Source organism: Grampus griseus (genome assembly GCF_964374135.1).
Source record: "Grampus griseus genome assembly, chromosome: 6".
Classification (NCBI taxonomy): domain Eukaryota; kingdom Metazoa; phylum Chordata; class Mammalia; order Artiodactyla; family Delphinidae; genus Grampus; species Grampus griseus.
In genome coordinates, this window is record NC_139000.1 from 85024536 (window position 1) to 85044269 (window position 19734).

The 19734-nt window shown below is 43.7% G+C and overlaps 1 protein-coding gene across 2 annotated transcripts in view; it reads left to right on the forward strand.

Moving 5' to 3' along the window:
- DAPK1 (death associated protein kinase 1) overlaps positions 1 to 15519 on the forward strand; it is a 209425-nt gene extending 193906 nt beyond the window's left edge. For both annotated transcript variants that reach the window (XM_082657471.1, XM_082657470.1), the window contains 4 exons: positions 620 to 740; positions 3026 to 3214; positions 13013 to 14241; positions 14697 to 15519. In XM_082657471.1, the coding sequence (XP_082513597.1) occupies positions 620 to 740; positions 3026 to 3214; positions 13013 to 14241; positions 14697 to 14730 (1573 nt within the window). In that variant the 3' untranslated portion in view covers positions 14731 to 15519. The remainder of the gene's footprint in view (positions 1 to 619; positions 741 to 3025; positions 3215 to 13012; positions 14242 to 14696) is intronic.
- Positions 15520 to 19734: the final 4215 nt, after the last annotated feature.

Below are 19734 nucleotides of genomic sequence, written 5' to 3' on the forward strand. Positions count from 1 at the left end.
AGAAGGACGTGATGGAAAGTATCAGAGTACATTTTGTATCAAGTATTTTTGGAGAACTTCTTTTTCACTTATAAATATGGATGTGCACAGAATCACAATGTAAACGTATCTATTTTTACTTAGTGTCTATCCCCAAAACAGTTTGAACCTGCCGTTCTATTTAATATGCTGGTAATGTGAATTCTTGGTTTATCAACTGACAACCCTTCTCTGTTATCTTCCTGATGTGAGAAATAGGGCTTCTACTAATATTTTAGATCTAAGGTGTTATTTCATACTCATCCCTCTGTCCTCACTCCATCAACCTGCAGAAGCATCTCTTCTTCTGCCTTGTAAAGTGAGTGCATTAGGCCTCCCCTTTCCTGCATCGGGGGAAGCTGTTTCCCCCGTTTTGTGGAAGCTGGGGCGCCTGTCTGCACCCGGAGCAGGCGGTGTCCCCAGGCCTCCACCCCAGGGTGACGTTACAGAGTCCAGCCAACAGCAGGTGTGGGGTGTCTCTACAAGGCCACCAGAACTTCCTTGCCTCCCAGCAACCTTTTGGGCCAGCAGGAGCCTGGCCCTCTGTGGAAACACCCGGTGAGACTGCGTCACTCTGAGGAGGTCACGGCTCTTTCCTTAGGTTTGGGAACGATCTTCACATTTCAAATAAGCTGTTCGTTCTGGATGCCGGGGCTTCTGGGTCTAAGGACATGAAGGTACTTCGAAATCACCTGCAAGAAATACGGAGCCAGATTGTTTCGGTGAGTATACCTGGGGAGGGCTGGACCCAACCTTCCCCCGGACCATCCAGTGACCCAGGAGTTGGGCCTCTTTGTGTGGCCCTCTGGGTTTGGTCTGGTTTTCATGGGACCCAGTACGCGGTGTCTGCATGGCCATGTTTTTATCCTGTTACCCTGGGGTAAGGAAGGAAGAGTAGAGAAACAAGGAGAGATGGCCATGAGATGAAGCGTTGTTATGGGCAAGGTTAGAGTATATGAAATTCTGACAGTTTGGGTTGTTTGTGTAAAAGTAAAATTGTTTGTTAGAAATTACAAAAGCAATGCAAAAGTGACTTATTGTGAAATATTTGGGAAATGCAGAAAAGTAGGAAAACAGTCACCAACAAAATTCACTGAAGAGCATAACATAATAGCTGTCCAAATGGAATAAGGTGGCGTTCTTGGATGGCAAGACTTTATTACTAAGTGTTTCATTTTCCCAAGTTATATAAACTTCATACAGTTCCAGTCAGCATCTGAATGGGGTTGAGGAGATTGGGTTTTTGTCTTAAAATTTCAATAGAAGAATAAATGAAACATGTTATAAAGGCTCTGTAATCAATAAACCAATAAATAACTGGAATAGATTAGTGAGTGTCGAAGTAAATCAGAACATCTGCAGAAATTTAATAGACAACATAGATGTTATTTAAAGTTAATGGAGAAAATGTTTATTTAATAAATGATCTGGCACACCTGGCTGTTTGCCTAGAAGGAAGTGAGGTTGAACTCCTGCTTACTACATAGCGCAAAAATAGACTGTAGGCAGATTAAAGCTTTTAAATGTAAAAAATAAAGTAATATCTTGATGGAAATGCAAGATCATTTATTTTTAAAATAACTTAGAAGTGCTTTGAGAAACCTTTTCAGCCAAGTTAGAAAACCTCAGAAGTTTTCAAAGAAAATACACCAATATTTTGTCAAATACATTTGACAACATAGAAGATTTTTCTGGCCAATAAATTCCATAAACAAAGTTAAAAGGTGAGATAGATTGGGGAAAAAATATTCTCAATGCACCTGGCGTATAAAAGGTTGCTATCCATAATATTCAAAAAGCTGTCTGAAATGGGTAAGACATGGGCAAATATCCCAATGGAAAACTCCTAAAACAAAATGCTCCAGGGACTGTTCCTGCTTCGAAGCTCGAGTGTAACAAGGAGGACATGGCTCTCGCTCCCCTGCATGGCAGGTGCCGTCTTTAGTAATAACTCACCGTTTGCCTGATAGAAGTGCTGTGCTTACAATACCAGGCTCCAGTTCTAGACATGCTTTTGGAATTTTCAGGAACCCTCTCCTCTCTCGTGAAGCTTGACCCTCGCTTTCTAAAGGGGGTACGCTACGGCAGAGTCAGTGGGCAGGGTAAAGCCTAGAGGGCTTTGGAGAACCTGGTCACGGAAACCAGTGGGTGGCGATCGGGAACAGTGGTCTGTGGCTGGGTCAGCGCCTGCTCACCAGGTGGGATGAGGGCCTGTGCTCCCTGAAGAGTCTTGAGCTGGGGTGTGGCATGATGTCTGCTTCACATCCCGCACACCCCCAACTTCTGTGGTCAGGCAGATGAAGCTCACCAAACAAACTGCCTTTATCCCTGGGAATATTGTTCGTTGAATAGCGAGTGGAATTTAGGGGGTGTAAAAGATGAGATTCGAGAAGGGACTGCCTGATTAATGATGCAGTGCAGTGTATGGCTCGTGGCGTTTTTAACTAGGAAAGTGTGCTGATTATGAGTCTGTAACATAGACTGATTTATTTAACCAAGTTAAGAGCTTAAAAACTCATTTCAAGCCAATTACCAAGAATTACTCAAATTTGAAATATTTCAACAGTAATCCCCATGAATACCTAATTTACTGGTAAAAAGCCATCTAATATTGATAATGATACTCTCTTTTCCTGTCTCTTTGTTCATAAAGCGGCCATCACCTGGCTGAAACCCTCACTCCAAGAGAGGGAGGGAGGAAAACATTAGGACTTCGTGAACGTTAGTTAATTGAGTCCACAATGCCAAAGCCATTTTTTGTGAATCCTTGCCATCTATTTAAGACGAGCAGTGGAAATGAAAGCCTCTATAAAATTTTATATTTGTTAAATAGATTCTGCTTAAAGGCAACACTGAAAAAACAAAACTGCCCCAGTACTTAACCAAAAATCACTGGCGCATCCGAAGAATTACATGCAACAGTGCAGATGTGAGCGGCATCGTTTTGTGCCGGCTCCTCCTGAGTCCCCACAGCTGTGCGTTGACCTGCCTGTACTGCATGTTCTAGGTCTGCCCTCCAATGACTCACCTGTGTGAGAAAATCATCTCCACCCTGCCCTCCTGGAGGAAGCTCAACGGGCCCAACCAGCTGATGTCATTGCAGCAGTTTGTGTACGACGTGCAGGACCAGCTGAACCCCCTGGCCAGCGAGGTGGACCTCCGGCGCATCGCCCAGCAGCTCCACAGTGCCGGCGAGGTGAGGGCTCCAGCCCTGGCAAGGGTCTGGGAGGGGGCCCTGGGATGCATTTCCAGTGTCTGAGTGGGCTGAGCAGTGGGCTGAGCTGCGGAGGCCGAGTGGCAACTGCCCACTACCCATGATGTTTCCAGACGTGCGACTATCACAGGAAGGCTCCAGTGATTCCCCGAACTGCAGTTCTTTGCTCTCCTGTTCACCTTAAGAGCTGTTGTTTCGTCTTGCTTTGGTTGGTTTGTTTTCCGGCTTCTCTTAGTTTGGGAGCACAGTTCCTGCTACACTGGGTGACGGGGCCTCTCCTCTCTCTCCCTGGGGCAGCTGATGCTTAGCTGTGATTCCTGCAGCCTTCAGGATGGCTGCTCTCCATGGAGTGTATCAGCTCCAAACAGACCTCTTGGGCTCACAGACAATCAAGAAATAGTAGTGACGTATCTTCAGGGAGAGAACGTGTGGAGACACTAAGACACGGCAAGCAGTGATCCCCAGAAATGACCAAGAGATAGGAATCTCTCTTCCTGGTTTAGCTCTGGGGTGCAGTTTGGGAACCCTGTTCTAATTGCTTCATATGCTGCCTGTTCCTCTCAACGGGGCATAGCCTTCACGTTCTTCCATCATGTGAAATCAGGAGACAGTGTAAGCTAGTATGGGCTAAGACAGTTCTGATTATGAAAAACCAGAAGCAGTTCCAGGAATTTTGCAAACCAGAAGCTTCCCTGCCCAGTCTCAGGTGCCATGTGTGGCCCTTGGCCATGGATTACATAGGTTTGAAATTCTACTTGAATCAAGAAGCAGCGACCCTAAAAACTAGAGCCTCAAGCAGTGATTGTGTCAGTCTTTAAATTCCAATGAAACTACCGGCTAATCTACTGGCCCCTCCAGCAGTACTTTTTTTTTTTTTTTTTTGGTAACATCTTTATTGGAGTATAATTGCTTTACAATGCTGTGTTATTTTCTGCTTTATAACAGAGTGAATCAGCTATATGTATACATATACCCCCATATCCCCTCCCTCTTGCATCTCCCTCCCGCCCTCCCTATACCACCCCTCTAGGTGGTCACAAAGCACGGAGCTAATCTCCCTGTGGTATGCGGCTGCTTCCCACTAGCTATCTATTTTACATTTGGTAGTGTATATATATGTCCATGCCACTCGTCCTAGCTTACCCTTCCCCCTCCCCATGTCCTCAAGTCCATTCTCTACGTCTGCGTCTTTATTGCTGTCCTGCCCCTAGGTTCTTCAGAACGATTTTCTTTTTTTTTTTAGATTCCATATATGTGTGTTAGCATACGGTATTTGTTTTTCTCTTTCTGACTTACTTCACTCTGTATGACAGACTCTAGGTCCATCCACCTCACTACAAATAACTCAATTTCGTTTCTTTTTATGGCTGAGTAATATTCCATTGTATATATGTGCCACATCTTCTTTATCCATTCATCTGTCGATGGACACTTAGGTTGCTCCCATGTCCTGGCTATTGTAAATAGAGCTGCAGTGAACATTGTGGTACATGACTCTTTTTGAATTTTGGTTTTCTCAAGGTATATGCCCAGTAATGAGATTCCTGGGTCGTGTGGTAGTTTATTTTCAGTTTTTTAAGGAACCTCCATACTGTTCTCCATAGTGGTTGTATAAATCTATATTCCCACAAACGGTGCAAGAGGGTTCCCTTTTCTCCACACCCTCTCCAGCATTTATTGATTGTAGATTTTTTGATGATGACCATTCTGACTGGTGTGAGGTGATACCTCATTGTGGTTTTGATTTGCATTTCTCTAATGACTAGTGATGTTAAGCATCCTTTCATGTGTTTGTGGGCAATCTGTATATCTTCTTTAGAGAAATGTCTATTTAGTTCTTCTGCCCATTTTTGGATTGGGTTGTTTGTTTTTTTGATATTGAGCTGCATGAGCTGCTTGTACATTTTGGAGATTAATCCTGTGTCAGTGGCTTCATTTGCAAATATTCTCTCCCATTCTGAGGGTTGTCTTTTCGTCTTGTTTATGTTTTCCTTTGCTGTGCAAAAGCTTTTAAGATTCATTAGGTCCCATTTGTTTATTTTTGGTTTTATTTCCATTTCTCTAGGAGGTGTGTCAAAAAGGATCTTGCTGTGATTTATGTCATAGAGTGTTCTGCCTATGTTTTCCTCTAAGAGTTTGATAGTGTCTGCCTTACATTTAGGTCTTTAATACACTTTGAGTTTATTTTTGTGTATGGTGTTAGGGAGTGATCTAATTTCATTCTTTTACATGTAGCTGTCCAGTTTTCCCAGCACTACTTATTGAAGAGGCTGTCTTTTCTCCATTATATATTCTTGCCTCCTTTATCAAAAATAAGGTGACCATATGTGCGTGGGTTTATCTCTGGGCTTTCTATCCTATTCCATTGATCTATATTTCTGTTTTTGTGCCAGTACCATACTGTCTTGATTACTGTAGCTTTGTAGTATAGTCTGAAGTCAGGGACCCTGATTCCTCCAGCTCCGTTTTTCTTTCTCAGGATTGCATTGGCTATTCAGGGTCTTTTGTGTTTCCAAAGAAATTGTGAAATTATTTGTTCTAGTTCTGTGAAAAATGTCATTGGTAGTTTGATAGGCATTGCATTGAATCTATAGATTGCTTTGGGTAGTATAGTCATTTTCACAATGCTGATTCTTCCAATCCAAGAACATGGTATATCTCTCCATCTGTTTGTATCATCTTTTTTCTTTCATCAGTGTCTTATAGTTTTCTGCATACAGGTCTTTTGTCTCCTTAGGTAGGTTTATTCCTAGGTATTTCATTCCTTAGTATATAGGAATGCAAGAGATTTCTGTGCATTAACTTTGTATCCTGCTACTTTACCAAATTCGTTGATTAGCTCTAGTAGTTTTCTGGTAGCATCTTTAGGATTCTCTGTGTATACTGTCATATCATCCTCAAACAGTGACAGCTTTACTTCTTCTTTTCTGTCTTGGATTCCTTTTACTTCTTTTTCTTCTCTGATTGCTGTGGCTAAAACTTCCAAAATTATGTTGAATAATAGTGGTGAGAGTGGACAACCTTGTCTTTTTCCTGAGCTTAGAGGAAATGGTTTCAGTTTTTCACCATTGAGAACAATGTTGGCTGTGGGTTTGTCATATGTGGCTTTTATTATGTTGAGCTAAGTTCCCTCTGTGCCTACTTTCTGAAGGGTTTTTTATCATAAATGGGTGTTGAATTTTGTCAAAAGCTTTTTCTGCATCTACTGAGATGATCATATGGTTTTTCTCCTTCAGTTTGTTAATATGGTGTATCACATTGATTGATTTGCATATATTGAAGAATCCTTGCCTTCCTGGGGTAAACCCCACTTGATCATGGTGTATGATCCTTTTAATGTGCTGTTGGATTCTCTTTGCTAGTATTTTGTTGAGGATTTTTGCATCTATGTTCATCAGTGATAATTGGCCTGTAGTTTTCTTTCTTTGTGACATCTTGGTCTGGTTTAGGTATCAGGGTGATGGTGGCCTCGTAGAATGAGTTTGGGAGTGTTCCTCCCTCTGCTATATTTTGAAAGAGTTTGAGAAGGATAGGTGTTAGCTCTTCTCTAAATGTTTGATAGAATTCGCCTCTGAAGCCATCTGGTCCTGGGCTTTTGTTTGTTGGAAGGTTTTTAATCACAGTCTCAATGTCAGTGTTTGTGATTGGTCTGTTCATATTTTCTATTTCTTCCTGGTTCAGTCTCAGAAAGTTGTTCATTTCTAAGAATTTGTCCATTTCTTCCAGGTTGTCCATTTTATTGGCATACAGTTGCTTGTAGTAATCTCTCATGATCCTTTGTATTTCTGCAGTGTCAGTTGTTACTTCTCCTTTTTCATTTCTAATTCTATTGATTTGAGTCTTCTCCTCTTTTTTCTTAATGAATCTGCCTAAAGGTTTATCAAGTTTGTTTATCTTCTCAAAGAACCAGCTTTTAGTTTTACTGATCTTTGCTATCATTTCCTTCATTTCTTTTTCATTTATTTCTGATCTGATCTTTATGATTTCTTTCCTTCTTCTAACTTTGGGGTTTTTTGTTCTTCTTTCTCTAATTGCTTTAGGTGTAAGGTTAGCTTGTTAATTTAAGATGTTTCTTGTTTCTTGAGGTAGGATTGTATTTCTATAAACCTCCCTCTTAGAACTGCTTTTCCTGCATCCCATAGGTTTTGGATCATCCTGTTTTCATTGTCATTTGTTCCTAGGTATTTTTTGATTTCCTCTTTGATTTCATCAGTGATCTCTTCGTTAATTAGCAGTGTATTGTTTAGCCTTCATGTGTTTGTATTCTTTACAGATTTTTTCCTGTAATTGATATCATTGTGGTCGGAAGACATACTTGACATGATTTCAATTTTCTTAAATTTACCAAGGCTTGATTTGTGACCTAAGATATGATCTATCCTGGAGAATGTTCCATGAGCACTTGAGAAGAAAGTGTATTCTCTTGTTTTTGGGTAGAATGTCCTATAAATATCAATTAAGTCCATCTTGTTTAATGTATCATTTAAAGCTTGTGTTTCCTTACTTATTTTCATTTTGGACTATCTGTCCGTTGGTGAGAGTGGAATGTTAAAGTCCCCTACTATGATAGTGTTACTGTCGATTTCCCCTTTATGGCTGTTAGCATTTGCCTTATGTATTGAGGTGCTCCTATGTTGGGTGCATAAATATTTACAGTTGTTATATCTTCTTCTTGGATTGATCCCTTGATCATTATGCAGTGTCCTTCTTTGTCTCTTGTAATAGTCTTTATATTAAAGTCTATTTTGTCTGATATGAGAATTGCTACTCCAGCTTTCTTTTGATTTCCATTTTCATGGAATAGCTTTTTCCATCCCCTCACTTTCAGTCTGTATGTGTCACTAGGTCTGAAGTGGGTCTCTTGTAGACAGCATATATACGGGTCTTGTTTTTGTATCCATTCAGCCAGTCTGTGTCTTTTGTTTGGAGCATTTAATCCATTTACATTTAAGGTAATTATCGATATGTATGTTCCTATTACCATTTTCTTAATTGTTTTGGGTTTGTTATTGCAGGTCTTTTCCTTCTCTTGTGTTTCCTGTCTAGAGAAGTTCCTTTAGTATTTGTTGTAAAGCTGGTTTGGTGGTGCTGAATTCTTTTAGCTTTTGCTTGTCTCTAAAGGTTTTAATTTCTCTGTCGAATCTGAATGAGATCCTTGCTGGGTAGAGTAAACTTGGTTGTAGGTTTTTCCCTTTCATCACTTTAAATATGTCCTGCCACTCCCTCTGGCTTGCAGAGTTTCTGCTGAAAGATCAGCTGTTAACCTTTTGGCAATTTCTTTGTATGTTATTTGTTGTTTTTCCCTTGCTGCTTTTAATATTTTTTCTTTGTATTTAATTTTTGACAGTTTGATTAATATGTGTCTTGGAGTGTTTCTCCTTGGGTTTATCCTGTTTGGGACGCTCTGTGCTTCCTGGACTTGATTAACTATTTCCTTTCCCATATTAGGGAAGTTTTCAACTATAATCTCTTCAAATATTTTCTCAGTCCCTTTCTTTTTCTCTTCTTTTTCTGGGACCCCTATAATTCGAATGTTGGTGCGTTTAATGTTGTCCCAGAGGTCTCTGAGTCTGTCCTCAGTTCTTTTCTTTTTTTTTTTTCTTTATTCTGCTCTGCGGTAGTTATCGCCAGTATTTTATCTTCCAGGTCACTTATCCGTTCTTCTGCCTCAGTTATTCTGCTATTGATCCCTTCTAGAGAATTTTGAATTTCACTTATTGTGTTGTTCATCATTGTTTGTTTGCTCTTTAGTTCTTCTAGGTCCTTGTTCAACGTTTCTTGCATTTTCTCCATTCTATTTCCAAGATTTTGGATCATCTTTACTATCATTACTCTGAATTCTTTTTCAGGTAGACTGCCTATTCCCTCTTCATTTGTTTGATCTGGTGGGTTTTTACCTTGCTCCTTCATCTGCTGTGTGTTTCTCTGTCTTCTCATTTTTCTTAACTTATTGTGTTTGGGGTCCCCTTTTCGCAGGCTGCAGGTTCATAGTTCCTGTTGTTTTTGGTGTCTGCCCCCAGTGGCTAAGGTTGGTTCAGTGGGTTGTGTAGGCTTCCTGGTGGAGGGGACTAGTCCCTGTGTTCTGGTGGATGAGGCTGGATCTTGTCTTTCTGGTGGGCAGGTCCACTTCTGGTGGTGTGTTTTGGGGTGTTTGTGGACTTATTATGATTTTAGGCAGCCTCTCTGCTGATGGGTGGGTTTGTGTTCCTGTCTTGCTAGTTGTTTGTCAGAGGGTATCCAGCCCTGGAGCTTGCTGGTCATTGAGTGGAGCTGGGTCTTAGCGTTGAGATGGAGATCTCTGGGAGAGCTTTCGCCGGTTGATATTATGTGGAGCTGGGAGGTCTCTGGTGCACCAATGTCCTGAACTCGGCTCTCCCACCTCAGAGGCACAGGCCTGACACCCAGTCCAGAGCACCAAGTCAGCCACACGGCTCAGAAGAAAAGGCACAAAAAAAAGAAAGAAAGGAAGGAAGGGAGAGAGGGAGGGAGCGAGGGAGGAAGGAAGGAAAATAAAGTCATTAAAATAAAAAAATTTATTAAAAATTTTAAAACAATTTTAAGTAATATTCAAAAAAAGAAAGAAAGAAGAGAGCAACCAAAAAATCAAATCCACCAATGATAACAAGCACTAAAAACTATACTAAAAAAGAAAAGAATAGACGGAACCCTTAGGACAAATGGTAAAAGCAAAGCTGTACAGACAAAATCACACAAAGAAGCATACACATACACACTCACAAAAAAAGAAAAAGGAAAAAATATATATATATATAAAAAGAAAAGGAAGAGAGCAACCAAATCAATAAATAAGTCTACCAATGATAATAAACTCTAAATACTAAACTACAATAAACATAAAACCAAAAACAAATTAGATGCAGAAACCAAACCCCAAGTCTACAGTTGCTCCCAAAGTCCACCACCTCAATTTTGGGATGATTCGTTGTCTATTCAGGTATTCCAGAGATGCAGGGTACATCAAGTTGATTGTGGAGATTTAATCCGCTGCTCCTGAGGTTGCTGGGAGAGATTTCCCTTTCTCTTTGTTCGCACAGCTCCTGGGGTTCAGCTTTGGGTTTGGCCCTGCCTCTGCGTGTAGGTCGCCTGAGGGTGTCTGTTCTTTGCTCAGACTGGCCAGGGTTAAAGTAGCAGCTGATTAGGGGTCTCTGGCTCACTCAGGCCAGGGGGAGGGAGGGGTACAGAATACGGGGCAATCCTGCGGTGGGCAGAGGCCGGCGTGACGTTGCAACAGCCTGCGGCGCACCATGTGTTCTCCCGGGGAAGTTGTCCCTGGATCACGGAACCCTGGCGGTGGCGGGCTGCACAGGCTCCGGGGAGGGGAGGTGTGGATAGTGTCCTGTGCTTGCACACAGGTTTCTTGCTGGCTGCAGCATCAGCCTTAGTGTCTCATGCCCGTCTCTGGGGTCCGCGCGGATAGCCGCGGCTCGCTCCCGTCTCTGGAGCTTGTTTAGGCGGTGCTTTGAATCCTCTCTCCTCATGCACCCCAAAACAATGGTCTCTTGACTCTTAGGCATGTCCAGACTTTTTCCCGGCCTCCCTCCCGGCTAGCTGTGGCGCACTAGCCCCCTTCAGGCTGCGTTCACTCAGCCAACCCCAGTCCTCTCCCTGGGGTCTGACCTCCGAAGCCCGAGCCTCAGCTCCCAGCCCCCACCTGTCCCAGCGGATGAGCAGACAAGCCTCTCGGGCTGGTGAGTGCTGGTCGGCCCCGATCCTCTGTGCGGGAATCTCTCCACTTTGCCCTCTGCACCCCTCTTGCTGTGCTTCTCCGTGACTCCGAAGCTTCCCCCCTGCCCACCCCCTGTCTCCTCCAGTGAAGGGGCTTCCTAGTGTGTGGAAACTTTCCCTCCTTCACAGCTCCATCCCTGAGGTGCAGGTCCTGTCCCTATTCTTTTGTCTCTGTTTTTTTTCTTTTGCCCTACCCAGGTACATGGGGGAGTTTCTTGCCTTTTGGGAGGTCTGAGGTCTTCTGCCAGCGTTCAGTAGGTGTTCTGTAGGAGTTGTTCCACATGTAGATGTATTTCTGATGTATTTGTGGGGAGGAGGGTGATCTCCATGTCTTACTCCTCCGCCATCTTGAAGGTCTCTCCAGCAGTACTTTAAATGATTGAATCCAAGGGTGGGGATAAGCAAGGGATCAAACCTTACCTTGTAATATAGTGCTAGATATAAAAATATATATTGTAACCATAATAATAAACTCACTCTTTTTAATACAGTATTCTCTTGCCTTGTGGCATTTGCCAGTAATTTTCTAGCTCATAGTGATTAATCCACATTATTTGACAACACATCCCTCCTTGCCCTTGAGACATTAATAAGTAAATGAAGGCAGAATAAAAAAGAAGGGAAGTCTAAATCAGGTGGCCCCCATTCTCATCGGCCTCCAGCCCCTCCTCCAGTACTATTCCTGCCCTCTAGTAAGTAATCTAAGGATCTTTTCAGATTTCATCAGTTGTCCTGTCTTTTTTCGGCTCAGGATTCCACACGGCACTCAGTCATCTGTCTCCTTAGTCTCCTCCAATACGGGACAGTTTATCAGTCTGTCTTTTGTGACCCTGAGGAGATAGTTGTGTCTAGGACTGAATTGCAGGCAGTATTCCACCAAATGCCTTACCAAAAATTAAGTAGATATTGCTCTACATTCCAGAAATGTACACTCGAAGTCTCAATTTTGAACAGAATCATATCTACAAGGCATCTCAAAGATTTAAACCAGACTGTGGGGAGAAAAGTACTTCTGGTGCAAACAGGTCCAGGGTCTCAGCCTCCACGTGAGCACAGAGTCCACCTTGGATCACCATTCTTTGTAGAACTAGCCCAGAGTAGGGAGGGAAGGGAGGGAGGGGTAAGTGTTCTGTAAAGGGGAAAGTTGCCACTTTTTTCTTTCTGACTTCTGCTTTTTAAAGAAATGAATGTGACAGGAAAAGCTTAAGTCCCTTTTGGCCACCTCTCGCCACTTTCCTCTCTCCCCACTCCAGGGCCAACCACTGTCATGGTAGCGTATCTTTCTAGACCTTTTTTATATGTGTGTGTGTTAAAAATTTACCTAACAGTCTAATATTGTAACATTCTGAATCTTTTTTGAAAAATTTCAAGCATTCAGAGAACTTAGAAGACTAGTACAATATCTCCTCATATCCTCGACACCTAATTTAACCAGTTGTTTACATTTTGCTACCTTTGCTTTATCTCTTTCTCTTCTATTTCTTTATTTGCTTTGCAAACATCATGACCTTTCACCCCTAAAAAATTTAGCTTGTACCTCCTAAGGAAAAGGACATTCTCCCACATAACCACAATATAATTGATTATCACTTCCTGGAAACATAACATTGATATAATACTATTGTTGAATTTATAGTCCTCATTCAAGTGTTTGCCACTTGTCCCAGTAATTTCATTTATAGCTAATTTTATTCATTTGTGTATTTATCTGGGGACTCAGAATCCAGTCAAAACTCACCCATTGCATTTGGCTCCCCTCTCTCTCCCTCTCTCTCTCTCTCTCTCTGTCTTTTATTACATTGACCTTTTATAAGGATCAAAGGTAGTCTTTTCAGCATCTCCCTTCTGACATTGCCAAGCTGGTTTTTTGGCTCAGTATTGATTTTTGAGATCTGTCCATATGAAGGTGCTGAGTCATTCCTTACAATATCTGCACAGATTTCATCCCTGCTCAGGCCCTTTAGTGCTCTGAGCAGCTGAAGCATCTGGCCATTTAGGTTCCTATGAGTGACTTCCCGTTGTCCCCTCTGGCAGATCAACATCATGCAGAGTGAAACCGTCCAGGACGTGCTGCTCCTAGACCCCCGCTGGCTCTGCTCCAACGTTCTGGGGAAGCTGCTCTCCGTCGAGACCCCACGGGCCCTGCACCATTACCGGGGCCGCTACACCATGGAGGACGTCCAGCGCCTGGTGCCCGACAGCGACGTGGAGGAGCTGCTGCAGATTCTCGATGCCATGGATATCTGCGCCCGGGACCTGAGCAGCGGTACCATGGTGGACATCCCCGCCCTGATCAAGACTGACAACCTGCACCGGTCCTGGACGGATGAGGAGGACGAGGTGCGGGTCTACGGCGGCGTGCGCGTCGTCCCCGTGGAGCACCTCACGCCCTTCCCGTGCGGCATCTTTCACAAGGTGCAGGTGAACCTGTGCAGGTGGATCCACCAGCAGAGCGCAGAGGGAGACGCGGACATCCGCCTGTGGGTGAACGGCTGCAAGATTGCCAACCGTGGGGCCGAGCTGCTGGTGCTTCTGGTCAACCACGGCCAGGGCATCGAGGTCCAGGTTCGCGGTCTGGAGACGGAAAAGATCAAGTGCTGCCTCCTGCTGGACTCGGTGTGCAGCACCATCGAGAACGTCATGGCCACCACGCTGCCCGGGCTGCTGACGGTGAAGCACTACCTGAGCCCCCAGCAGCTGAGAGAGCACCACGAGCCCGTCATGATCTACCAGCCGCGAGACTTCTTCCGGGCACAGACCCTCAAGGAGACCTCGCTGACTAACACCATGGGCGGGTACAGGGAGAGCTTCAGCAGCATCATGTGCTTCGGCTGTCACGACGTCTATTCGCAGGCCAGCCTGGGCATGGACATCCATGCGTCAGATCTGAACCTCCTGACCCGGAGGAAACTCAGTCGCCTGCTGGACCCGCCTGATCCCATGGGGAAGGACTGGTGCCTTCTCGCCATGAACTTGGGTCTCCCCGACCTTGTGGCAAAGTACAACACCAATAACGGGTCTCCCAAGGAGTTCCTCCCGAGCCCGGTCCACGCCCTGCTCCGGGAATGGACCTCCTACCCCGAGAGCACGGTCGGCATCCTCATGTCCAAACTGAGGGAGCTGGGGCGCCGGGATGCGGCGGACTTCCTACTGAAGGCGTCCTCTGTGTTCAAAATCAACCTCGACGGCAACGGCCAGGAGGCCTACGCCTCAAGCTGCAACAGTGGCACGTCTTATAATTCCATTAGCTCGGTCGTGTCCCGGTGAGGGCAGCCTTTGGCTTGGGCAGGGTCTCTTCCAACTGCAGAGGCAAGGGGGACACAGCCCATCTTTCCCACTGCAGATTCTGGTGCGTCCTTTCCTACGCCCACATCCCGAAGGACGCCACCCTCCCTTCCGCTTCACCTATTTCTCTGCTACTACCTCCCTCCTCTCACACATTGCGTTGTGTGTGAAGGGTCTTTCTAGTTTAAGAGCAGACCCTATCCTTTCCTTTGGCCATTTGAAAAGCTAGCCTCCCTCCATCTCTCATCCTCTAGTACCTTGCTTCTTACTGATAATTTTACTGGAATTCCTAACTTTTCAATGAAATTTTTTTAAACTATTATATTGATTGTCCTTTTTAAAAAAAAAAGTGCACATTTATCCAAAATGTGTATTTCTTATACTTTTTTCTTTGTTATACCATGTCCTCAGCTTATCTCTTTTATATTTGTAGGAAAAACTCCCATGTAAGGAATCCCACTGTATGATTTATAAACAGACAATATGTGAGTGCCTTTTGCAGAAGAGGGTGTGTTTGAAATCATCCAAGTCAGCCCGGAGCTGTCACGAAAGAAACGCTCCCTCTCTGTCTCTTGCTGTATGCTGATCATCGCCAGAGGTGCTGCACCCGAGGTTTTTTTTTTTTTTTTTTTTTGGCAATTTTTGTGTTTCCTTTGACAAGGAAAGGGGAGAAAGAAACCTCCTCTAGAGCAATTTCATGGCCAGTGTTGTTGCTACGATAAGACATGTTTGTGTTTGCTTTTGTTTCAACGTCCGTGTGAACATCCACGTGGAACCTGCAGACTGTCACGCTTCATCATCCCCTGTCATCTCAGGTAGAAGGCTGACACTGTTTTAGGGAGCCAAGACCTGTGTGAGAATTCAGAAGACCCCCGACTCATGATCTGTGGCAGTTTGTTGTCATTTGTGCATAGCAGATGGTTCTCCACATTTAGATCCTGGTTTGATAACTTCCTGTACTTGAAGTCTGAAAAAGAAAATAAAGGAAGCAAGTTTTCTTGCAGTGATTTTAAATTGTGATAGAGTTTTAAATCGAAATAAGGGAACATGTCCTAATTCTTCTGTCCTGAGAAGCATGTAATTTTAATGTTATATCATATGTATATATATATATGCAGTATGTATATACATATATATTAATACAGGTATTTTTACTTAATCTATAAGATGTAGTAAAAAAGGTTTTCTTTTCTTTTTAGTTCTTTTTTTTTCTTTTCCTTTTTTTTTTTTTAATAAATAAACTGTTGCTTGTTGCATTAGTTTGTTGGTGTTTAATTCAAAAGGGATTCTTTTTCTTTGTTTTGTTTTCATTTGCCAGTACCCCACCTCATGGGACAAACCAGTCCAGAAAGTGATTAAACCTAAACTCTCAGGGGTGGAAATCAACCCAGTTTATTAGGTACTTAATTATTACTAAAGTTGGGAATGGTGTGGGGAAGCAGAAAGAACTCAGGTGATTTCACATGTATTTCTTTTTAATTTTTTTATTTTTATTTTTATTTATTTTTGGCTGCGTTGGGTCTTTGTTGCTTAGTGCAGGCTTTCTGTAGTTGCAGCAAGCGGGGGCTACTCTTCGTTGCGGTACACAGGCTTTTCATTGTGGTGGCTTCTCTTGTTGCGGAGCACGGGCTCTAGGTATGCGGCTTCAGTAGTTGTGGCACACGGGCTTCAGTAGTTGTGGCACGCAGGCTCTAGAGGGCAGGCTCAGTAGTTGTAGTGCACGAGCTTAGTTGCTCCGAGGCATGTGGGATCTTCCCAGACCAGGGCTCGAACCCGTGTCCCCTGCATTGGCAGGCGGATTCTTAACCACTGTACCACCAGGGAAGCCCCAGGACTTTGGATTCTTGGCGACTTAGGCCACACCATTTATGAGGGCAACATGCTCTGATTCATCATTCCCCAGACGTTTGCTGAGCACCTATTGCCTATCATGGGTGCCAGCTCCACGCTCACAGCAGGGACTCAGAGCTTGGTGGGCTGGAACCTGCTCCCCTAACCAGCCTTGGGGCTCAACTCGACTGTCCGAGGAATTTGCTCTCAGGGGGCTATTTTCAGGGACTGTGACTGTACTTTGGATGGCCACCTGAGGTTGAGGTCACTTTTATCATTGCAACCAAGGGTCACATGCTGGTGAGAGGACTCAGCAGCTGCCAGGCAGGGGCCACGTCAGGGACAGAAACTTCTGTCCCCACTGAACGCCTGGTCAGGGAGGTGCCCCTGAAAGGGGACTGAAGGAGCAGTCAGCCCCCTTCCATCTGCAGCTCTGGAAATGCATGTGGCGGAGCAGGAAATGACCCCAGGAAACGGCGGCTAGTCCTGGCTGAAACGCCCAGCCTCAGAAGGTTGCCCGTGACTCTTGTTCACAAGGCAATTCTTTGACCAGAAGAATCGAAGAAGTGTGTGGGAGTGGGGAGGAGGGACAGGAAAGAAGCTTCACAGGTACCTACAGTAGAGGCTTCCCTGAGCTCGGACTCTGATGCCCGTCACTAGGGGCTGACGCTTGGTGAGGGTGGCCTGGCCAGGCACCAAAGGCTGTGACTCCAGCCTGTGGGGTTCCTGTCAGCAGTACAGCAAAAGGACCGGGACAAGCTTCTGGTGAATAATGTGTCTTGTCCCATCGAAATCACAGAATTTTACAATGAAAAGAGACCTTATAGATGATGTGATTCAACCACGCTCTTTGGAGGCTGGAAGGAAAGAGTTTAAGAGATTTAGACCAAACAGCACGGTTCAATTATTACAATTTAGACTAAATGTCAGGCCCTCTGACCACAACTGGGGCCCTTTATACTCCTCTGCTAAGTATTTATATTGTAATGTAGTGGGTGTGTTGTGAGTGCATGTGTATGTGTGTATACTGTGTGTGTGTGCACAAGTGTGCACCAGCGTATTGCGTAAGTATGTGTGTGGCGTGTGCATGTGCCCACGCATACATGTAACTGTGTATGTGCATGTGTGTAAGTGTGTATATACATGTATACGTTTGTGTATGAGTGTATGCATGTGTGTATAAGTGTGTGTGTGTATGTGTGTATTGTGTATAAGTGTGTGTATGCATATGTGATGCATGAGGTAAGGGATTCCCTGGCTATAAAGACTTGCTCTTCTGGCCAAGAGCCTGGATTGCCACTGATTCAGCCATGAGTGCCCATTTCCCACAACCGGGGTGACTAACAGAGCATCACGAGAATTTTCTTCCCCCCACCCCATGCCATCCTCCAGTGTGAGCCCTATGGGGTTCTGCACAGCCCTCAGGTTACATCACAGCCAGAATCAGTGATGAGCTTCCTGTCTTCCGAGAAGGGAAGGCCAGTCACCCTAGAGGGAGGCCAGGGCTGTTTCCTCTAAATCACGTGATTCTGTGACCAGTACTCGCATGGGAAGGAGAAGTCAGGCGTTTATTACTGACAGTCCATGCTCCCACCTCTGTGCTGAAAGGCAGCAAGCCAGGTCCTTCCTTGCCAGCCCTACCCGGGGCTCAACAGCGCCCCTTTGGCTTTCGGGGCAATTGCAATGCAATGAAAGGTTTTTTTTCCTTTCACCTTTTTCCTAGACATACAATATTTTAATGGAACTGAAATCATACAAAATGTACAATTTTATATGCTGCTTTTTAAAAAATTGAAGTATACTGACGTATAATATCCTATTAGTTTCTGGTATACTTGCTTTTTTTTTTTTTTAATGTAACATGACGGCTCTTTTTCAATGTTACTAGAAGCTCTTCAGAAACGTTAGTTTTAATGGCTCATAATACTCAAATAGTGTCATATCCCGATTGAACTAACTGTTCCTTACCATGAAATACTCAAACATTTTCCCCCATTATAAATAAAATTGGGATAAACATCTTCTGGTACTTTTTTCCCCCTACATTCTGGATTAGACATGAAACATTTGGGGGTGGGGGTGGGGTGTGGTCACATGACAATTAAAAATCCAAGGACAGAAGCATTCATTGCTGAGCAAAAAATTGCATTTGTGTTGCTCTCTTTCCTGGGAAAATAGAAATCTAATGTCTAGATTTCTATTTTCCCAGAAAAACGTTATTTTATCTACCAACCTTATGATGCTTTCTTACTACATTTTTTTTGCTGCTTATAACAGCTTTTATAATATCATTCTTTTAGCAAGAATGGAAAGAAAATTCAATCTTTCCACCATCATGAGAGACGAAAATGATTAGTTAATAATTATAGTTATTGATTGTTTAGAAAACTCTCAGCTTCAAAACTCAGTTTTAGTTAATGCCATATAAACTTTCAGAATTGTTTTCAAATCTGGGGAACCTCTATCAAGTATATATATATACACATATGAGCTGTAGGATTTTCTGACATGTTGACTTTTCTCATTTAGTAACTTATTTTATATGTTCGTACAATTGTAAACACTCATTAACCAGTTGTCATGGTGGACATACTTCTCCGTCTGGTTTGATGTCCTGAGTTTCTGTGCAGGCTTCTGTCAGTGGAGAGGCACTTCCTGGTGCTCTGGTCTCTTCTATTTGTGTGGCCCCCCTGCCATCCCGCTCAGGGGTCCCAGTTCTCCAGCCGACAGACATTGCTGACCCTGGGAGCCAGCCGTCCAGCTGGGTCTCTGTCCAGCATGTTGGGAAACTACTGGACGAACTTATCAGTCAAAACAGGCTGTAGACAGTGAAGATCCCCACTAAAGACCCTTTCATGCAGAGAACACCCAGCCCCAGGGCAAACATGCAAATCCGGTTATTTTGCAGAAGGTTCTAATTTGTCAATTTAGCTGACTGCTTTCGCCTCATGACATTTTACTTATCTTTCCATAAACCGGACAAAGGCAGACTTGATTTGATTCTCATTCATCATTTTGGCAAGAATGCCATCCTGCAAATGAGAAATGAAAGTGAATTTTACTTCTCTCTGTCCCCAAAAGCTATAGCCTGAAGCTGTTTTCCCATAATAAGTAGCTTTTCCTTTTACTGACTCTTGAACCCTGCATTATTGTGTCAGTGGTTCCACTTTGAGAATTTCATGCACTAGTAAAATGTCATAAAGGTCATGGGGGCCTGACACTTTGTTTTGCAAAGTAAGACCACTTAGAAACAGCAACAGCTACCAAATGATGTTATCAGTCATTGCAAAAAAAGTTTTTAAACATTGTAATGTCGAAAAAAAGAAAAGAAAGGAAGGTAAGTTAGAGTCTTAGAACAAAGGACATTTCTTTCCATTGAATAATCTAATCTTAGGGGGAAAAAAATCATCCAGTGGTCCTTATTTTCTCCTTATGTCACAAGACTAGTGACCAGTTGGTCATGGGCAGTGTGGCTTTTGTTGTTTTGTTTGTCCAGAAGCCTTGGCTCTTTGCTATGTATAGAAGTGCAGGGAGAGCCCCACAGGACCCTTCTTGTGAAATATTTCAAGGCCATGTTGATTCCATCCCCTGAAAACTATAAAACTCACCTACTGTTCTCCAGGCAAGGCCAGGCTTTAGGA